The sequence below is a fragment of the Linepithema humile genome, chromosome 3 (genome assembly GCF_040581485.1).
Source record: "Linepithema humile isolate Giens D197 chromosome 3, Lhum_UNIL_v1.0, whole genome shotgun sequence".
In the NCBI taxonomy this organism is placed as follows: domain Eukaryota; kingdom Metazoa; phylum Arthropoda; class Insecta; order Hymenoptera; family Formicidae; genus Linepithema; species Linepithema humile.
In genome coordinates, this window is record NC_090130.1 from 12,261,116 (window position 1) to 12,276,691 (window position 15,576).

Consider the following 15,576-nt stretch of genomic DNA (forward strand, 5'->3'; position numbering starts at 1 on the left):
CGAACGGCGTCGCTTCGTTTGAAAAGAAAAAGCGAGTACTTGGACATAACCATGGATATAGTCATCGATATACAGGGTTTCCGCGATGCCGACGAGAAGTTTATTCCGAAAGAAGTGGCTGTTGTCGCGCTTAACTCCGCAATCATCGGACACTGGATTATGACGCCTCCCTATCCCTTTGACGATTTACCTGAAAAATCGAGACGAGAAAACAACTGACTTTCGCGAAATTATCACGGAATCGAGTGGTTCGATGGCGAAACCGATCTTAAATGTTTCGTAATACAGCTGCGAGAAATAACACGTCGAGTGCGCTACATCTATAGCAGGGGGCAAGAAAAGGCCCGCTATCTGAGGCGTCTACTTTCCAGAAACGTATATAATTTAGAAGGAATTTCTCCGGCGTTTAAAAATTTGCCGGAAGACAAAGAGAGCGGACATCGGTGCTCTCACCACGGTTTTCGATTTTGCTCTACAGACAAATTTCTTTGCGCGTTACGCAACGCCGGCAAATTGAAACGTTGGATAGGCGCTCAAAACACCAGCAGTGAGTGTAGCATCGTTTCGAGCTGCGATGATCTTTCTCGTGAAAATTGGAGCATAAGCGAAAAAGCTGACAGCGGCGTTTTTATGAAAAAGAATAAAAATCTCGATATAATTCGCAATATCGAGGCGTGGCGTACGGAAAAAAAAGAAGAAGAAGAAGACAAGAATCAATCACGTAATTACATTGCAAAAGATATATCGTGTGTGAAGAAAGAAGAATATCCTACCGATAGCAACGCTCAACAAACCATCTCCGCACAATCATTCGAGAACGTCTACTCTACGCGTAAGGAGATAAACCCCTGCGACTCTACTATACAAATAATTCCTCGCGCACGAGCACCGTCTTGTTACGCGACAAATGAACTCGTTGGAAATCTTACACGCGTTGCGTCGTCTCAATGTCAGATATGTGGGAGTCTATCCTGCCGACAGACTACCGAGGGTGTGGACGAGGTCGACAGCCATTGTCGCTAATACAGACGAGCATGATCGCCCCGGAAGACACTGGGTCGCCTTCTACATCGACGAGCACGGTACCGGCACATATTTCGATAGTTACGGAATCCCGCCACACTCGGATCAACGATTTCATCTGCGACTTCGACGAAATTCCACCATGTATCGATGGAACACCGTGCAGCTACAAGGATTTTTTTCGCAAACATGCGGCCAATATTGTTGCGTGTTTCTTTACTATTTGTCTCTTGGTTACAACCTTGAGCAATTTCTTCGTCTTTTCACCGATGATTATAACCAAAACGACAGACTGATAGTATGCTTATATCGCAAAATTTTTCATTGTAAAAAAAATGAGCAAACGAAAGTACGTACAAGTACTTGTTGTAATATTCAACGATGTATTTTTAAAAATTTCAAATAAAACATTTTATTTTATATATTTAACATTTCTCGATGCATGCTTTGAAATAATATTTGTAATTCATACATTAATGTATACTTTTATCATTTATAATTAAATTTGATTCTATTGAAAATCATAAAATGTATAAACTTTATTTTGTCAGTTCAATTATGTATTCTTAAGAAAAAATTCCAAATAAACGATTTTGTATTCCATTTCTCGTGTTTGTTTCCTTCCTCTTTTCGCATGTTCCTGCACTCGACAATCCTTACAGCGCGCTCAATCCGCGGGGTGGCTCATTCCGTTCACGAGATATCGCTGCCACCTTAACCAGCATGCCGAATATCAGACTAAAAGTCGTCCGATCATTCGTCGCTGCGTTCTTTTGTTCGCTATACCGGCGCACGCTCTATACCGTTTGCACCCCCTTAGCCGTCATCTCGTCGAATATCGGTCTAGCAGAATCCACCGTTTGACTCCGTCGTTCTTTTGTTCTCCCATACTTGCCCGCTCACAGGTCGTAGTTCTATCATCCCCCGCTCGACACCTTGGCGATGTTTGTTTACATTTCCCATACCTGCCAGAGAGTCCGGGGTACCTCATATAGACGCGGCCCCACCATAAATACGCTCCTTCACGAGGCGACTGTGTGACGTCGTTTGTTTTGACGCCCCATACCTGCCAGAGAGTACGGGGTACCTCATGTAGACGCGGCCCCACCATAAATACGACCCTTCGCGAGGCGACTGTGTGACGTCGTTTGTTTTGACGTCCCATACCTGCCAGAGAGTCCGGGGTACCTCATGTAGACGCGGCTCCACCATAAATACGTCCCTTCCCTTCACGGACTAGAGGCGACTGTGTGACGTCGTTTGTTTTGATGTCCCATACCTGCCTGAGAGTCCGGGGTACCTCATGTAGACGCGGCTTTACCATAAATACGCCCCTTCCCTTCACGGACTAGAGGCGACTGTGTGACGTCGTTTGTTTTGATACCCCATACCTGACAGGTCCCATACCTGCCAGGCCCCATAGCTATAAATACAACCCTACGACTTATTTCATTTGATCTATAGGTAGCCATGCGGACTAGGACCAGGACTAGAAACCCAGCGATCCAGGTTCAAACCCGGTTTGGATTTTCTCAATTCGGAAAAAAATAAAAAGTTTACGTCATCCCGCGCCTGCCATAAATACGACCCTTAGACTTATTTCATTAGATCTATAGGTAGCCCAGCAGACTAGGACCAGGACTAGAAATCCAACGATCCAGGTTCGAACCCCGTTTGAATTTTCTCAATTCGGAAAAATAAAAATTTCCGCCATCTTGTCAACATCCGCCATCTTGTTTACCCGTAGCCGCCATCTTTTTTTCCCATCCCGTCAGAGAGGAGTGGGGGAATGTTTTGGCGCCAGACCCACCGCGGGGGGCCTAGACGGGGTAGGTGGTGGGGGTTTGTTGTGACGGCCCATACCTGCCAACATACTACTTTCATATTTAATAATTTTAAAACAAATTTCTTAAATCTAATCTAGAGACTAAAAAATGTTTGTATATTGATTTTCATTATATAAAAAGGAATGTTTAATAATCGTAACATTACTGTGTACTTTCTTTTTACATCGTTAAATAAAAGAAACTATAGTAATTATTTGTAAAATATACAAGTATCTATCTTTCAATTATAAGAAATCATTTTATTAATATAAAATGATTATATTTAATTTATTTCACTTACACATAATTATCTTACAAATTTGCAGCTGCGAAAAATTCTCCTTTTTTTTTGCTCCATACCAGCTGTAATTAACAGCTACATTATTGGAAAATATTTTCCTCATTAATTGTATACATGACGTTTTTAAATCTTTGCATGTAACACGAACCAATTGTTTCACCTAAATTATAAAAAATTGCGTTATAAGATATTGCGTATTTCTCTATGAATTATTTTTAAAACGTATTTAGCCAAAACTATACAATTTTTATATTATTATTATATTTATTGTGTTATATTATGTTATATTTTATTTTATTATATTATATATTTTATTTTTTAGGAAATTATTTTTTATATAAAGCATCCCTAAATAAAGATATCAGTTTTAAATTGGAAAACAATATTTAAAAAAAGTCAATTTATATTATATTTGTAAAACTTTATTTTATAAATAAGTAATTGAAAAAGTTTGAAGGTTAATATGTATATACATGTCTATTCTATTCTTTAGAAACTTATGTACATTAAGTTAATGGATTAAGTCAAATATATATAGCAAATATAATAAATCTAATGACTATTGTAATTACAATTTACATAACATTTAAAAAGTGTGATGACACAAAATTTCAACTAAATGTTAATAGTGTTTCCGACTGAAGCAGATTAATCCAAACTAAGTTTAATGGTGATTAAAATTATTTTAGGTTCACTGCTCTAGTCAAAAACGCTAGAAGACTTTGATTAAAAATTGTATTTTCTATATATATATATATATATCATTCTATTATCTTAAAACATATTATTTTAAAAATTATAAAATTGTTCTACCTTCAAAGATAATTTCTGTTGGATTAAAATAATAATGAACTTACCATTTGACTTTGGTAAACTTTATCATTCATTATTTTTGTTTCCATTGCTTGGACATCATTTTGATTTTTCAACGGCAAATCTTGAAAAATGTCTATACTTTCTTCTTTTCTTTCTTCTCTAATGTTAGTAATAGGAAGTTTTTCTGCGATGAGTTTTAGAAGCCTTCCATTGGAATTTATTTTTAGTTCTAAATCTATCAACTTTCCAATAACAAACCATTGAAAGTTGTCTCTTTCTATATAAAGATTTAAAAAATAATATTAGAAAAATATTAAAGAGAATACTTTTGAGTATACCCAGATAACCAAATGCTTGTAAAATTGCCGTCATGTTGCTGACAACCGTTGAAGGAACTGCTTTCAAAAACATCGGTGTTATGTGTTTCCGCAATATGTAAGTTACGTTGTGCTCACATTTTTCAACAGGAAACAATAGCAAGTAGACGGCAACTTGTTGACATTGGTTTGCTGTCCCTGATGATTTAATTTCTGAGTAACATGATAGCAACTTGTTGCCATTAAGTTGCCATTTGCGATTTCACAGCAACATGGAGCATTTTGTTATCATCAACTGTCGTTCATAACGAACAGCAAGTGAACAGCAATATGACGGTAATTTATGATTAAATATGGATGATGTACATATGATAACAACATAAAGCTTCGTAACAGGTTTTTATTGCTGCAGAAAATTTTTTTATACGGAAAAGTAGCATAAGACTATATAATTTAGTATTAGCCATTTTAGTACTTGTAGATACTAACTTACAGGTACTACATTGGTTAATACTAAATTATATGGTCCTAAATATACTATTTTTCCATAAGTTTGAATATTATAAAAAAGATTAGGTTCAGTAAAAAGTTATATTAGACACCATTACATATATGTATATATATAAATGACAAAAGTATCACATTTTATTGTTTAATCTTTGTATATAATAAAATATATAATAATACTTTAAAATACGCGACAGTACATATTCGGTGCCCATTTTTTCTTTTTTTTAAATTTAATTTTCTTCGTCAATAGTTGCGTACTCATCATCATTTTGATTGTCATTCTCATCATTTTCATCGCCATTCTTATCGTCATTTTCATTGTCAATCTCATCGTTGTTTTCATCGTCATTCACATCTTTCTGTGCAGCGAGTTCTTCATTCTGATTTCGAAGCAGATTTTGTTGTGCCTTCGTTCGTTGCTTTTTACGATGCCCCATTTGTGCTGCGTTCCCGCGTCTCGTAGTTGCAATTCGGAGCCGCGACTTGCTCGTTCTCACCGCTTCTCCTACTTCGCGAAAAAATATATCTTGTGTTGGGGCAGCAAAGTTTGGGTTTAACGCCACTGCATCTGAAATTAAAGATTACACACACACACACACACAATATATTCATTAAGTCCACATTTTATGGAAAGATCAAATAATTTATTATAACTATTTAATTTCAAAATTTATTTTTAAACTGCTTCAAATTAATTGTAATTATAATAATGGTATAACTAACAATATTTAAAAATATGTACGTGGAGGCCCAGTTCGTTAAAATCACAATTCATTTGGAGCAATTTAAATCCATAAATTGATAAATTTATAAATTAATATCATTTGTGAATTTGCACATTGTTTCACATTGTTTTAGAAAATATATGTAGCAAATTTTTAAAATTGAAATTATAACTTACCATATATTACTTTAATCAATCTGGTATCGAATAATGGAAGATTCCCACGCTCTCCCCATACAGAATAAAGTTGAATAGTTTCGTCCGATATTGCTTCCTTCATGCAAAATCTCACGGCATCATGTACACTGAAACCTCCTAAGAATTTCAAATATTCGACCTGTAAAAAGAATAACATCAATTTATAATTCTTACAATATTCTTTTAATAATATTTATTACTGCCAATCCTCATATTAACATTATTGTCAATCTTTTATATAGATATTTTTACAGTATGGGTATAAAGACTATAATTTCATGTATTCAACTACAAAACCAACAAACTAAAGAACGTACAATATATTAAAGATTATTTTGCAAGTAATGAATATTAATACTCAATTTTAAATTGTGATTCAAACACGTAAAGACAAAATTGTATGTTATATGGACAGTGTCAAAAATGAGTAAAATGTCTTATTTTTGTTTTACCGTTTTTCTATCCTAACATTCTTATTTCTTCAAAATTAAAAAACTTACAGCAATCTCGTATTCCTCTTCCGAGATGTTATTAAAATCGATTACATCTTGTATTGATCGAAGTGGAAATGAACACGGCTTTGGAGGCATAATGTTCACTCGCTTTCGCAGCAACCTGTTCAACTTACGGTTTATCACTCTAAAAAGAAACAAGAAGTTCAATTTTTTTACATACTTATCAAATCTTATCGAAAAGTTTTTTATGTTATCAAAAAGTTTATTAATGTAAACAAAAAACTTTGCATGTACATATATTTTTATCAGTTTATTTAGATACACATATTTAATAGAAGCCAGTTCTCAACAAAAAAATAATTGAAAATTTGGCCAAAAAGTTTCTGAATTTTTTCTTACAAATATTACAATTTAAAAAAAAAACACTTTTACTGTAAAATAAACAAAAAAAATAGGGCAATTCCACTTGTAAATTATCAATTACCTGGATAAAAGTCTGTAAATATGTAAATATCAAAAGATACGGTAGTATCTCGTTGAGAATATATCCAAACATATATGTATGGATGAACATTGAAACAAAAATAAATTATAGTAAAAAAATTACATGCTTAAAGATAGGGTTTTTTAGTACTATACATATACTATAAAATTAAATTCAATAAACTAATTTTGAAAATGCTTTCGACAGTTACTTTCGAAACAACTGTAATGTGAAAGAAAAAAAATGCTTTCAAAGTTTCTTCTTATTAATTATCTCCTAACTTTCAAAAATATTGATTCTTTTCACAGCTTTTAACTGCAATTCCAGTTTTTTCCATATTTTTTTCAAAAATTGATTTTTGAAAAATTCTGCACTTACTCGTAATCTTCTTTTGTGGGTAACTTGCTAACTGTTTCGCAAAGGCGCCTGAAATTAAAATTGTACCACTTATTTATCTATATACCGAAATATATACTCTCTCTGTATCGATTTTTTAAAACGTTAAGAACGAAGTTAGAGCGGAGACATATTGTAGGCGTGTATGCAAATTTAACGTGTACATTAGACATTTACAATTATTTTTCTAATACAATATATATTATTATTGATAGGAAAAATTTCCTACGAAAAAGAATTTAACTTACATGAGGCTGGTCCTTACATCATCAGTCTGCAGTAAATGTCTGAAAGCATAATTTTAAATAACACAATTTTGTTTTGTGAAAGCATACATCAACTTATATGGTTAGAACCAATGTAACTGCGAATACGTACTGCATATCATTATTTTTTGATTCATCATTTCGATTACCGCGACTCACATTCAGAGTATTGATACTGTTAGAATCATAATTAGATATTGGTCTAGAGGGTATCGTTGGAGTAGCATATTGGCGTGAGACTGCCTGTACGTAACAAGGTGCAGTTGACGTAAAGATATTGCTTGCATTCTCATACGTCGTTGTGGTGTACTCAGGACCGTGTACATAATTCGAAGCCACCCGAGAAAAACTGTCCGGAAGTTGCGGTGTTAACAAATTTGACCCATTACGTGTTACATTAGTCAGTTCGGCATAAGGTGCATTAAGCAGCTCAGTATCAAGAGACACGGTAGTGTCTCGCGCCAAGTTCACGCGCAGCGCAAGACCGACCGTGTATCTTTACGCGAGCACATGAGCTGATAGGAGTCGAGATTTTCATATCTCAATAATGCGTGGACCGATCGAATTTATAATAGGCTCAATCGATAGAGCACATGCGATATACATGATAAAAGTATCTTTACTTTTTTTGTACATGCTTTCTAAAAAAATATATTAATTGCCAAAGTTTGCCAAAGTCGAAATATGCCGAAATCTATGTAAGTCTTGGTCGTCGTCGTCGTCGTCGTCGTCGTCGTCGTCGTCGTCGTCGTCGTCGTCGTCGTCGTCGTCGTCGTCGTCGTCGTCGTCGTCGTCGTCGTCGTCGTCGTCGTCGTCGTCGTCGTCGTCGTCGTCGTCGTCGTCGTCGTCGTCGTCGTCGTCGTCGTCGTCGTCGTCGTCGTCGTCGTCGTCGTCGTCGTCGTCGTCGTCGTCGTCGTCGTCGTCGTCGTCGTCGTCGTCGTCGTCGTCGTCGTCGTCGTCGTCGTCGTCGTCGTCGTCGTCGTCGTCGTCGTCGTCGTCGTCGTCGTCGTCGTCGTCGTCGTCGTCGTCGTCGTCGTCGTCGTCGTCGTCGTCGTCGTCGTCGTCGTCGTCGTCGTCGTCGTCGTCGTCGTCGTCGTCGTCGTCGTCGTCGTCGTCGTCGTCGTCGTCGTCGTCGTCGTCGTCGTCGTCGTCGTCGTCGTCGTCGTCGTCGTCGTCGTCGTCGTCGTCGTCGTCGTCGTCGTCGTCGTCGTCGTCGTCGTCGTCGTCGTCGTCGTCGTCGTCGTCGTCGTCGTCGTCGTCGTCGTCGTCGTCGTCGTCGTCGTCGTCGTCGTCGTCGTCGTCGTCGTCGTCGTCGTCGTCGTCGTCGTCGTCGTCGTCGTCGTCGTCGTCGTCGTCGTCGTCGTCGTCGTCGTCGTCGTCGTCGTCGTCGTCGTCGTCGTCGTCGTCGTCGTCGTCGTCGTCGTCGTCGTCGTCGTCGTCGTCGTCGTCGTCGTCTGTTCGTCATCCTTCTCTAATATATCTAATATATAAGTTTGTCCTTTGTCAACTAGAAGCATCAAAATGCGACATGGTTATCCTTTTCTACAGCCCGTGAAATGTCGATTCCCGCATAAGAGCGTCTTTTTTCTTTCCTTTCTTTTTCTAAAAGACGTCTGTCCTTTTCCAACATGGCGGCGCTCAGACCTGTCAGCTCGCAGCTTTGATGATACTAATCACATTGATATAATTAATATCGGTCGTAAAATGTATACATAACGTGTTGTGGAGACGAATAGAGATAGTGTATATCATCAATAATAGTATTCTTCATAAAAAAAATTTTTTTCGATCTTAAAGTGCAGAAGTGTACACTCTCAGTATTCTGTAGTTAGTTAATTAGTGGACAGAAAGTATACTTTGTGCAGATGGTGGAATCTGCAAGTTTCTGACGTTAGGTGCGCTGATGGCGCTGAGAAGCCGCGCGGCGCGCACTTACATTTGTTTGACATTTACATAACCTTTCAATTCAGAAAGTGTTAAAATAAAAAAATAATTATAGTGAATTCGGTCTAACAAATTTGGCCATTTGCACTATGCATACTTAAGAGTACTTATCCAGAGCAGTGTAGTGCGAGTGACTAAATTTGTTAGAAATTCGTATTAAGTGAAATAAGTATATAAGTGTATATATATATATATATATATTTTTTTATTTTAACACTTTCTGAATTGAAAGGTTATGTAAATGTCAAACAAATGTAAGTGCGCGCCGCGCGGCTTCTCAGCGCCATCAGCGCATATATATATATATATGTGTTGATTTTATACAGATCGAGGTGTGATTTTATTTCTTTAATTGGGTTTTCATTGATCAACGAGATTGTCCTTTTATGGTAAGAAGCAAAAAATTATAATTTTTATTTTGCTTTATATGTTATATAATACTTTTATATACTGTTTAGCGGCGCTCAAACAGAAGCGGTAACTTTCTTGGGCAATCATGAGAGCAGTCGCAGTTTGTACGCTATTCCAGAATTAGATTATGTTGCTCATGATAATATAAAGAAACAGAGAATGTCTGCGTTATATTACTGTTATATATATATAATTTTTACCATTTACATGGGTTTTCAATATATATAAAGAAACAGAGAATGTCTGCGTTATATTACTGTTATATATATATAATTTTTACCATTTACATGGGTTTTCAATATAGTAGTCATGTGAGTTTGCAAGCTCCTAGTGGTTATATGTGGTATGATTATCTAATTCTTATCAATATATATTGTTTTTTTAATTTATTTATTTTTTAACTCTAGGGAAACATTTAGGATGGAAAGAGAAAACGGATATTCATTTAATTTTGTAGAATACCACCTTTTTCTTTGTAATCAAAGGAAGAAGAGTCTGCACCTAAAGTAGAAATTTGATTTCAAAGGATGGAATGATATCAATAAGCAATGACTAGCCAGCTTAAATATACAAATTTGGTAATAATTGTAAGTAAAAATCTGTTTAAAATACTTCTGTATGCTGTAATATTCATAAAATAATCTTTTAATATTTATCTATGTTTAGCTGAGGAATTAACCGACAGAATCATACTGAATATTAGTGAGAAATTTCTAGAAATGTTGAAATCATCGTATAAAATACTTAATTTTTCATTAAATGAAATAGGAAAATTCCCCAAAAAAGAAAACAAGATATTTACAACACTAGAAAGCAAAATACTTAAGATGATTAAACCAATGACCAACAAAACAGATATAGAATTTGATAATACTGTAGCTTTTGCATTAACTTTATTAAATTTTGGTATAATATACATGGAAATAGAAAAAGAAATAGAACAAAATACATACAGTCTATATACAAAAGCAGAGAATTTCTTCCTAGTTAAAACAGCTATCAATAGAATATGTCCGTAATCCAGACAAACATGAATTTGTTATCTGTATGCATAATTTACTGAACAATCTAATAAAGGAAGAGTCTATACGTCAATATTATAAGGATTGGGCTATGACTGCAGCTGAGTTATCTCGATATTTTATACATCACAATCGCTTTACTGAAGCTAGAAGTTATCTTGATATTGTTGCTGCATACTATACGTTGTATAGAAGTAGTGCGAAAAAATTAAGAACCAAGCTGACAATGATGACAGAGTCAACGATAAATGACAGAGATTCAAATTTACTCTTGAACACAATGCATACAGAGTGTCAATATGAATATGCGAAAATTGCTAAATTATGCGGACAATATGGAGTTCAGCTTTTGCATGCGTCAAAAGAAAAGTTATTATCAAATAAAAAAAAATCAATCTTGTGAAGTTGATAACTTAGAATGTTCCAATTCTACAAAATCTGAAGAAAAATCAGCAGAATGTTTATTATTTACTAATTTGGAAGAAGAGCTAAATGATGAGATTTCATTTATTCAGATTTATTTATTCAGATCTCTGATAAATATTTGTCAAATTTAAATGATATTAAAATAGTTTTTAAAAAGGTTTTGGAATGGTTCAATTCAGCAAAGAAATATTTTACTATGGAGAAGGATGTGAAAATTCATGGGAAAATTATATTATATATATCCATAGCATACAAATATGTTGCAGGCTTTGAACAACAGAAAGATAAACGGGTGAAAATATATGATAAGCAAATAGCACTTTTATTTGATACAGTTAAAACACGAAACATTTTTAAATAATATTATAAGATGTATGTGGCTTGAATTGGGTATTAGTCATTTAGCACTTGTAGACATATTGGGTGGTATAACGGAATCTGGTGTAACAACAGATCGGCAACTGTTATTGCATTGCAAATGAAAACCTGTATAAGCAATAGCATGGATTGTTTCAAATCATATTTAGAAATGTCCTAAGATTCATGTTCTCTATGTGTAACTTTATTTGTATATTATGTTTTATATTTGAGCACAAGTATAATGTAAATGAAAATTTTTATTAATTTATATAAAACGAGTATCTTCCAATGTAATGTTTATATATATAGTATTCATATAAAACTTAACGGAACTTTATTTTTCATAAAATGTATACTCAATATAGATAGAATATAAATTGGAGATGTTTTAATAAATAAATATTTTAATGAGATGCATTAATTGGAATTTTTTTATAAAAAAAACGTTGAATTAATGTCTATGGTATTGTAATTGTTTGTATAATAAAAATTTATTTAATGTTTTATATAAAATAAAAAAAGTACATTGTTTTAAAATTTCGAAGATCTTTAAATAATTTTTGAATAGTCAATACATTTTCAAATGTCAGTAACAAATGCTTATATTTTTTTTCTATAAAGTTTTAATATTTTTCTATGTAATATCTAACTATTAGTACATAGTTTGATTTTATTTCAACATGTTTTTTTATGTGAAATGATTTCTCGATAAAAAATGTGCCGATTCATATAAATACTATTATTTTAACTAAACATTAGTAGTTACATAAAATATTATGAAACGACAAATCAGAACATAATAAATAAAACTAAACATTAGTAGTTACATAAAATATTATGAAACGACATAAAAAAAACGTTGAATTAATGTCTATGGTATTGTAATTGTTTGTATAATAAAAATTTATTTAATGTTTTATATAAAATAAAAGAAGTACATTGTTTTAAAATTTCGAAGATCTTTAAATAATTTTTGAATAGTCAATACATTTTCAAATATTAGTAACAAATGCTTATATTTTTTTTCTATAAAGTTTTAATATTTTTCTATGTAATATCTAACTATTAGTACATAGTTTGATTTTATTTCAACATGTTTTTTTATGTGAAATGATTTCTCGATAAAAGATGTGCCGATTCATATAAATACTATTATTAACTAAACATTAGTAGTTACATAAAATATTATGAAACGACAAATCAGAACATAATAAATAAAACTAAACATTAGTAGTTACATAAAAACGACAAATCAGAACATAATAAATAATGCAAAAAATATTATGAAACGACAAATCAGAACATAATAAATAATGCAAAAAAAAATCATTGGAAAATTATACGAATGTTCTTTTTCTATCTGTTTCTACTTTTTTTTAGAGAAGAAAAGAAATAAACTTTTTTTACTGTAATATAATATAACTGTTTTAAAAATGGAAGTGGACCGGCCGGTGTCCACCTCCACCGCGATTTCCACCGCGACCTCCTCGGTGACCGCGATTTCCTCCTCCTCTTCCTCTACTCCACCGTGGTGCTGTAACAACAAAAAACATATAAAAATATAATTCTTTAGTTTTCAGAGGTAAAAAATAAAAAATAAAACTTACGTAGAACTGGCATGTGATTTTGTCCCCACTGCTGCCACTGCCATTGTTGCTGCTGTTGCTGCTGCCATTGTTGCTGCTGCTGCCGCTGCCAATTCTTGATTTCTGAAAAGAATATTAAAATATTAGTTATATTTTTTTAATTTATATAAAAATTTGTGGTAATTGTATACTATCACTGCCTCACCTCCGATTTTGATCTAATTAGGCTCTTTCGACGCGTTTTTTTTTTTTAAAAAAACTTTTTCCTCTCGCAAAATTGTCGCTCTCCTCCGCGAGACGAGATATTAGCGTCAAAGTTGACGACTTTCCAGGTTAAGAAACCTGTCACTTCGACGAATTGCAGTAGTATAATTATGAACCTTGCTTTGCGTAGACACAGGGTATTCCGCCCCCCCCCTCCGGGGGGGCGGACCCCCTGTGTAAAATAAGAATAATAAAACTTTCGTGAGTATTCCAGAGCGGCATAGATTGCTTGATCTATCAAACTAGCTTTAGCATTATATATTTTTGTACAATCTAAAGCTACTTCAATGCTAAAGCTAGTTTAGATTGCACAAAAATATATAATGTTAAAGCTAGTTTGATAGATCAAGCAATCTATGCCGCTCTGGAATACGCACGAAAGTTTTATTATTCTTATTTTACACAGGGGGTCCGCCCCCCCCCCGGAGGGGGGGCGGAATACCCTGTGTCTACGCAAAGCAATTCGTCGAAGTGACAGGTTTCTTAACCTGGAAAGTCGTCAACTTTGACGCTAAATATCTCGTCTCGCGGAGGAGAGCGACAATTTTGCGAGAGGAAAAAGTTTAAAAAAAAAAAAAAAACGCGTCGAAAGAGCCTAATGGATCAAAATCGGAGGTGAGGCAGTGATAGTATACAATTATCAAAATTTGTTAATTACCTTTCACGATATATGGTGGTAGATACGATGTATCTACCACTGGTGAAGGTGAGGCTGATGCTGGTGGCAGCGGCGGCGGCGGCGGTGGTAGCGGCTGCTGCAACAATGTTGGCAACTGTAAAACCGCTTGCGGCGGTGGCCCCGATGACGGCGGTGGCCCTGGTGGCGGCGGTGGCCCCGATGACGGCGGTGACCCCGATAATGACAGTGGTTCTAATTCCAATGATGATGGCGGCGGTGACGGCGGCGGTGACCCCGGTGGCAGGGATGGCATTTTTTCTCCTTGGCTATCGCCATATTTTTCTTTTAGTTTTCTCAATTCTTCCTTCAATGCAGCGATTTCTGCATTTTCAGTAGAAGTCGCTGCATTGGGGGAAGTATTTTTCTTTTTCTCGCTCATTTCTGTAAAAATTTATATATTTTACCATATTATACTAAATAATTATTATACTAAATAATTTTTTTCTCGTACTTACTTTTTTTTTTCTCTCTGCGTATTCTATTCACATGCTGCGGCGACATATTGGTTCACATGCTGCGGCGACATATTGGTTTCACTTGTTAGCCATGCCCTCTTATGGCGTTTTGGTTTCACTTAATTGTTGTTAACCACGCCCTCTTATGGCGTTTATCATTGTCAGTAGTGACAAAATGCAAGTTTTAGGTCGCTAGCGCCATTGGAGGTAGAGGTTGTGTCCACTAGCGCCATTGGTGGTGGGGGTCATGACCATGTTTCTCGCCGCTGCTCGAAAGTTCGAATAAGATAATTGATGTATTCAAGGGGTCGATTGTGTAGCATGAAATAAAGTGAAAATTACAAAAGTGAGCAAATTTACTAAAATATTCATGATCTTATTGGTCAATAACTAGTAAGTTTGTTCACTTTTGTAATTTTCATTGCGATCCCCACCATTAAGAGCACCGATTGCTAGCGGCCTAAGATTTGCATCACTGTCATAGTAAGAAATGGAAATGCTGCATTGCGATTTGTCAACTGCCATTATAAACGAGATTGGTTTACGGAAAACACCAATCCTTTGGAGGCGTAACACAGTTTGTAAGTCATTTATAAATGTGACTATGGCTGTCGACTGACAGTTGATATAAAATGTCTGCCGTATTATTTTGTATTTACGGTGAAGGAGTGGATTTTTGCGGTTTTATAGAAAGAAGAAGAAAAAAAACTGCATCAGTATATTACCTAAGGTATGTTTTAGTTGTTTATTTGTAATTTAAGTTTATTATTCTTGGTTAACATATGTTTCGGTTCTTCATATTTGGTCATCTTCAGTATACAGTTTAGTTGTTCAATTCAGTCATAATATTGCTTTACATATTAGAATATGATCATGATAGTGACGATATGGTCTAATATGTGAAGCAATATAATATATGAAGCAACATCATGACTGAATTGAACAACTAAACTGTACATTAAAGATGGTCTAACATGAAGAGTTCAAACGTATGTTACCTAATTTCCTGCCTTTTTTAAGATTTAAAAATTTATTGTATTGTATTAAATACAATATATGTTCATTTTACTATTTGTGGCTTAAATTAATTTTTATTACAGATACTGATTATTG

The 15,576-nt window shown here is 34.7% G+C and overlaps 3 protein-coding genes and 1 long non-coding RNA gene across 6 annotated transcripts in view; 1 reads left to right on the top strand and 3 right to left on the bottom strand.

The window, feature by feature from the left end:
- Positions 1-2,680: 2,680 nt before the first annotated feature.
- Positions 2,681-15,576, bottom strand: part of LOC136999057 (uncharacterized) — a 36,893-nt gene continuing 23,997 nt past the window's right edge. Inside the window, exons 6-7 of one of the 2 annotated variants that reach the window (XM_067352463.1) lie at positions 4,008-4,243; positions 2,681-3,310 (exon numbers count right to left, since the gene is read on the bottom strand). In XM_067352463.1, coding sequence (XP_067208564.1) covers positions 3,143-3,310; positions 4,008-4,243 — 404 coding nt within the window. In that variant the 3' untranslated portion in view covers positions 2,681-3,142. The remainder of the gene's footprint in view (positions 3,311-4,007; positions 4,244-15,576) is intronic. The other variant, XM_067352462.1, reaches the window with a different exon arrangement.
- LOC105670692 (uncharacterized) lies at positions 4,670-8,117 on the bottom strand. Of its 2 annotated transcripts, XM_067352464.1 has the most exons (6): positions 7,429-8,117; positions 7,299-7,337; positions 7,033-7,080; positions 6,216-6,354; positions 5,695-5,854; positions 4,670-5,361 (listed from the first exon to the last, which is right to left on the bottom strand). In XM_067352464.1, exons 1-6 carry the CDS (start codon positions 7,431-7,433, stop codon positions 5,024-5,026), a joined length of 729 nt encoding a protein of 242 aa, XP_067208565.1. In that variant the 5' UTR covers positions 7,434-8,117; the 3' UTR covers positions 4,670-5,023. The 2 variants fall into 2 exon arrangements, with proteins under 2 accessions (XP_067208565.1, XP_067208566.1); XM_067352465.1 differs by lacking the exon at positions 7,429-8,117 and having other exon boundaries at positions 6,216-6,352; positions 7,299-7,332.
- Positions 8,724-11,066, top strand: LOC105668102 (uncharacterized). The gene is made up of 3 exons (XR_010889467.1): positions 8,724-9,649; positions 9,719-10,258; positions 10,338-11,066. It is a non-coding gene; the product is annotated as an uncharacterized lncRNA (long non-coding RNA).
- LOC136999058 (protein diaphanous homolog 2-like) lies at positions 11,419-14,592 on the bottom strand. Its single transcript, XM_067352466.1, has 4 exons — positions 14,464-14,592; positions 13,988-14,389; positions 13,087-13,188; positions 11,419-13,013 (listed from the first exon to the last, which is right to left on the bottom strand). Exons 1-4 carry the CDS (start codon positions 14,507-14,509, stop codon positions 12,907-12,909), a joined length of 657 nt encoding a protein of 218 aa, XP_067208567.1. The 5' UTR covers positions 14,510-14,592; the 3' UTR covers positions 11,419-12,906.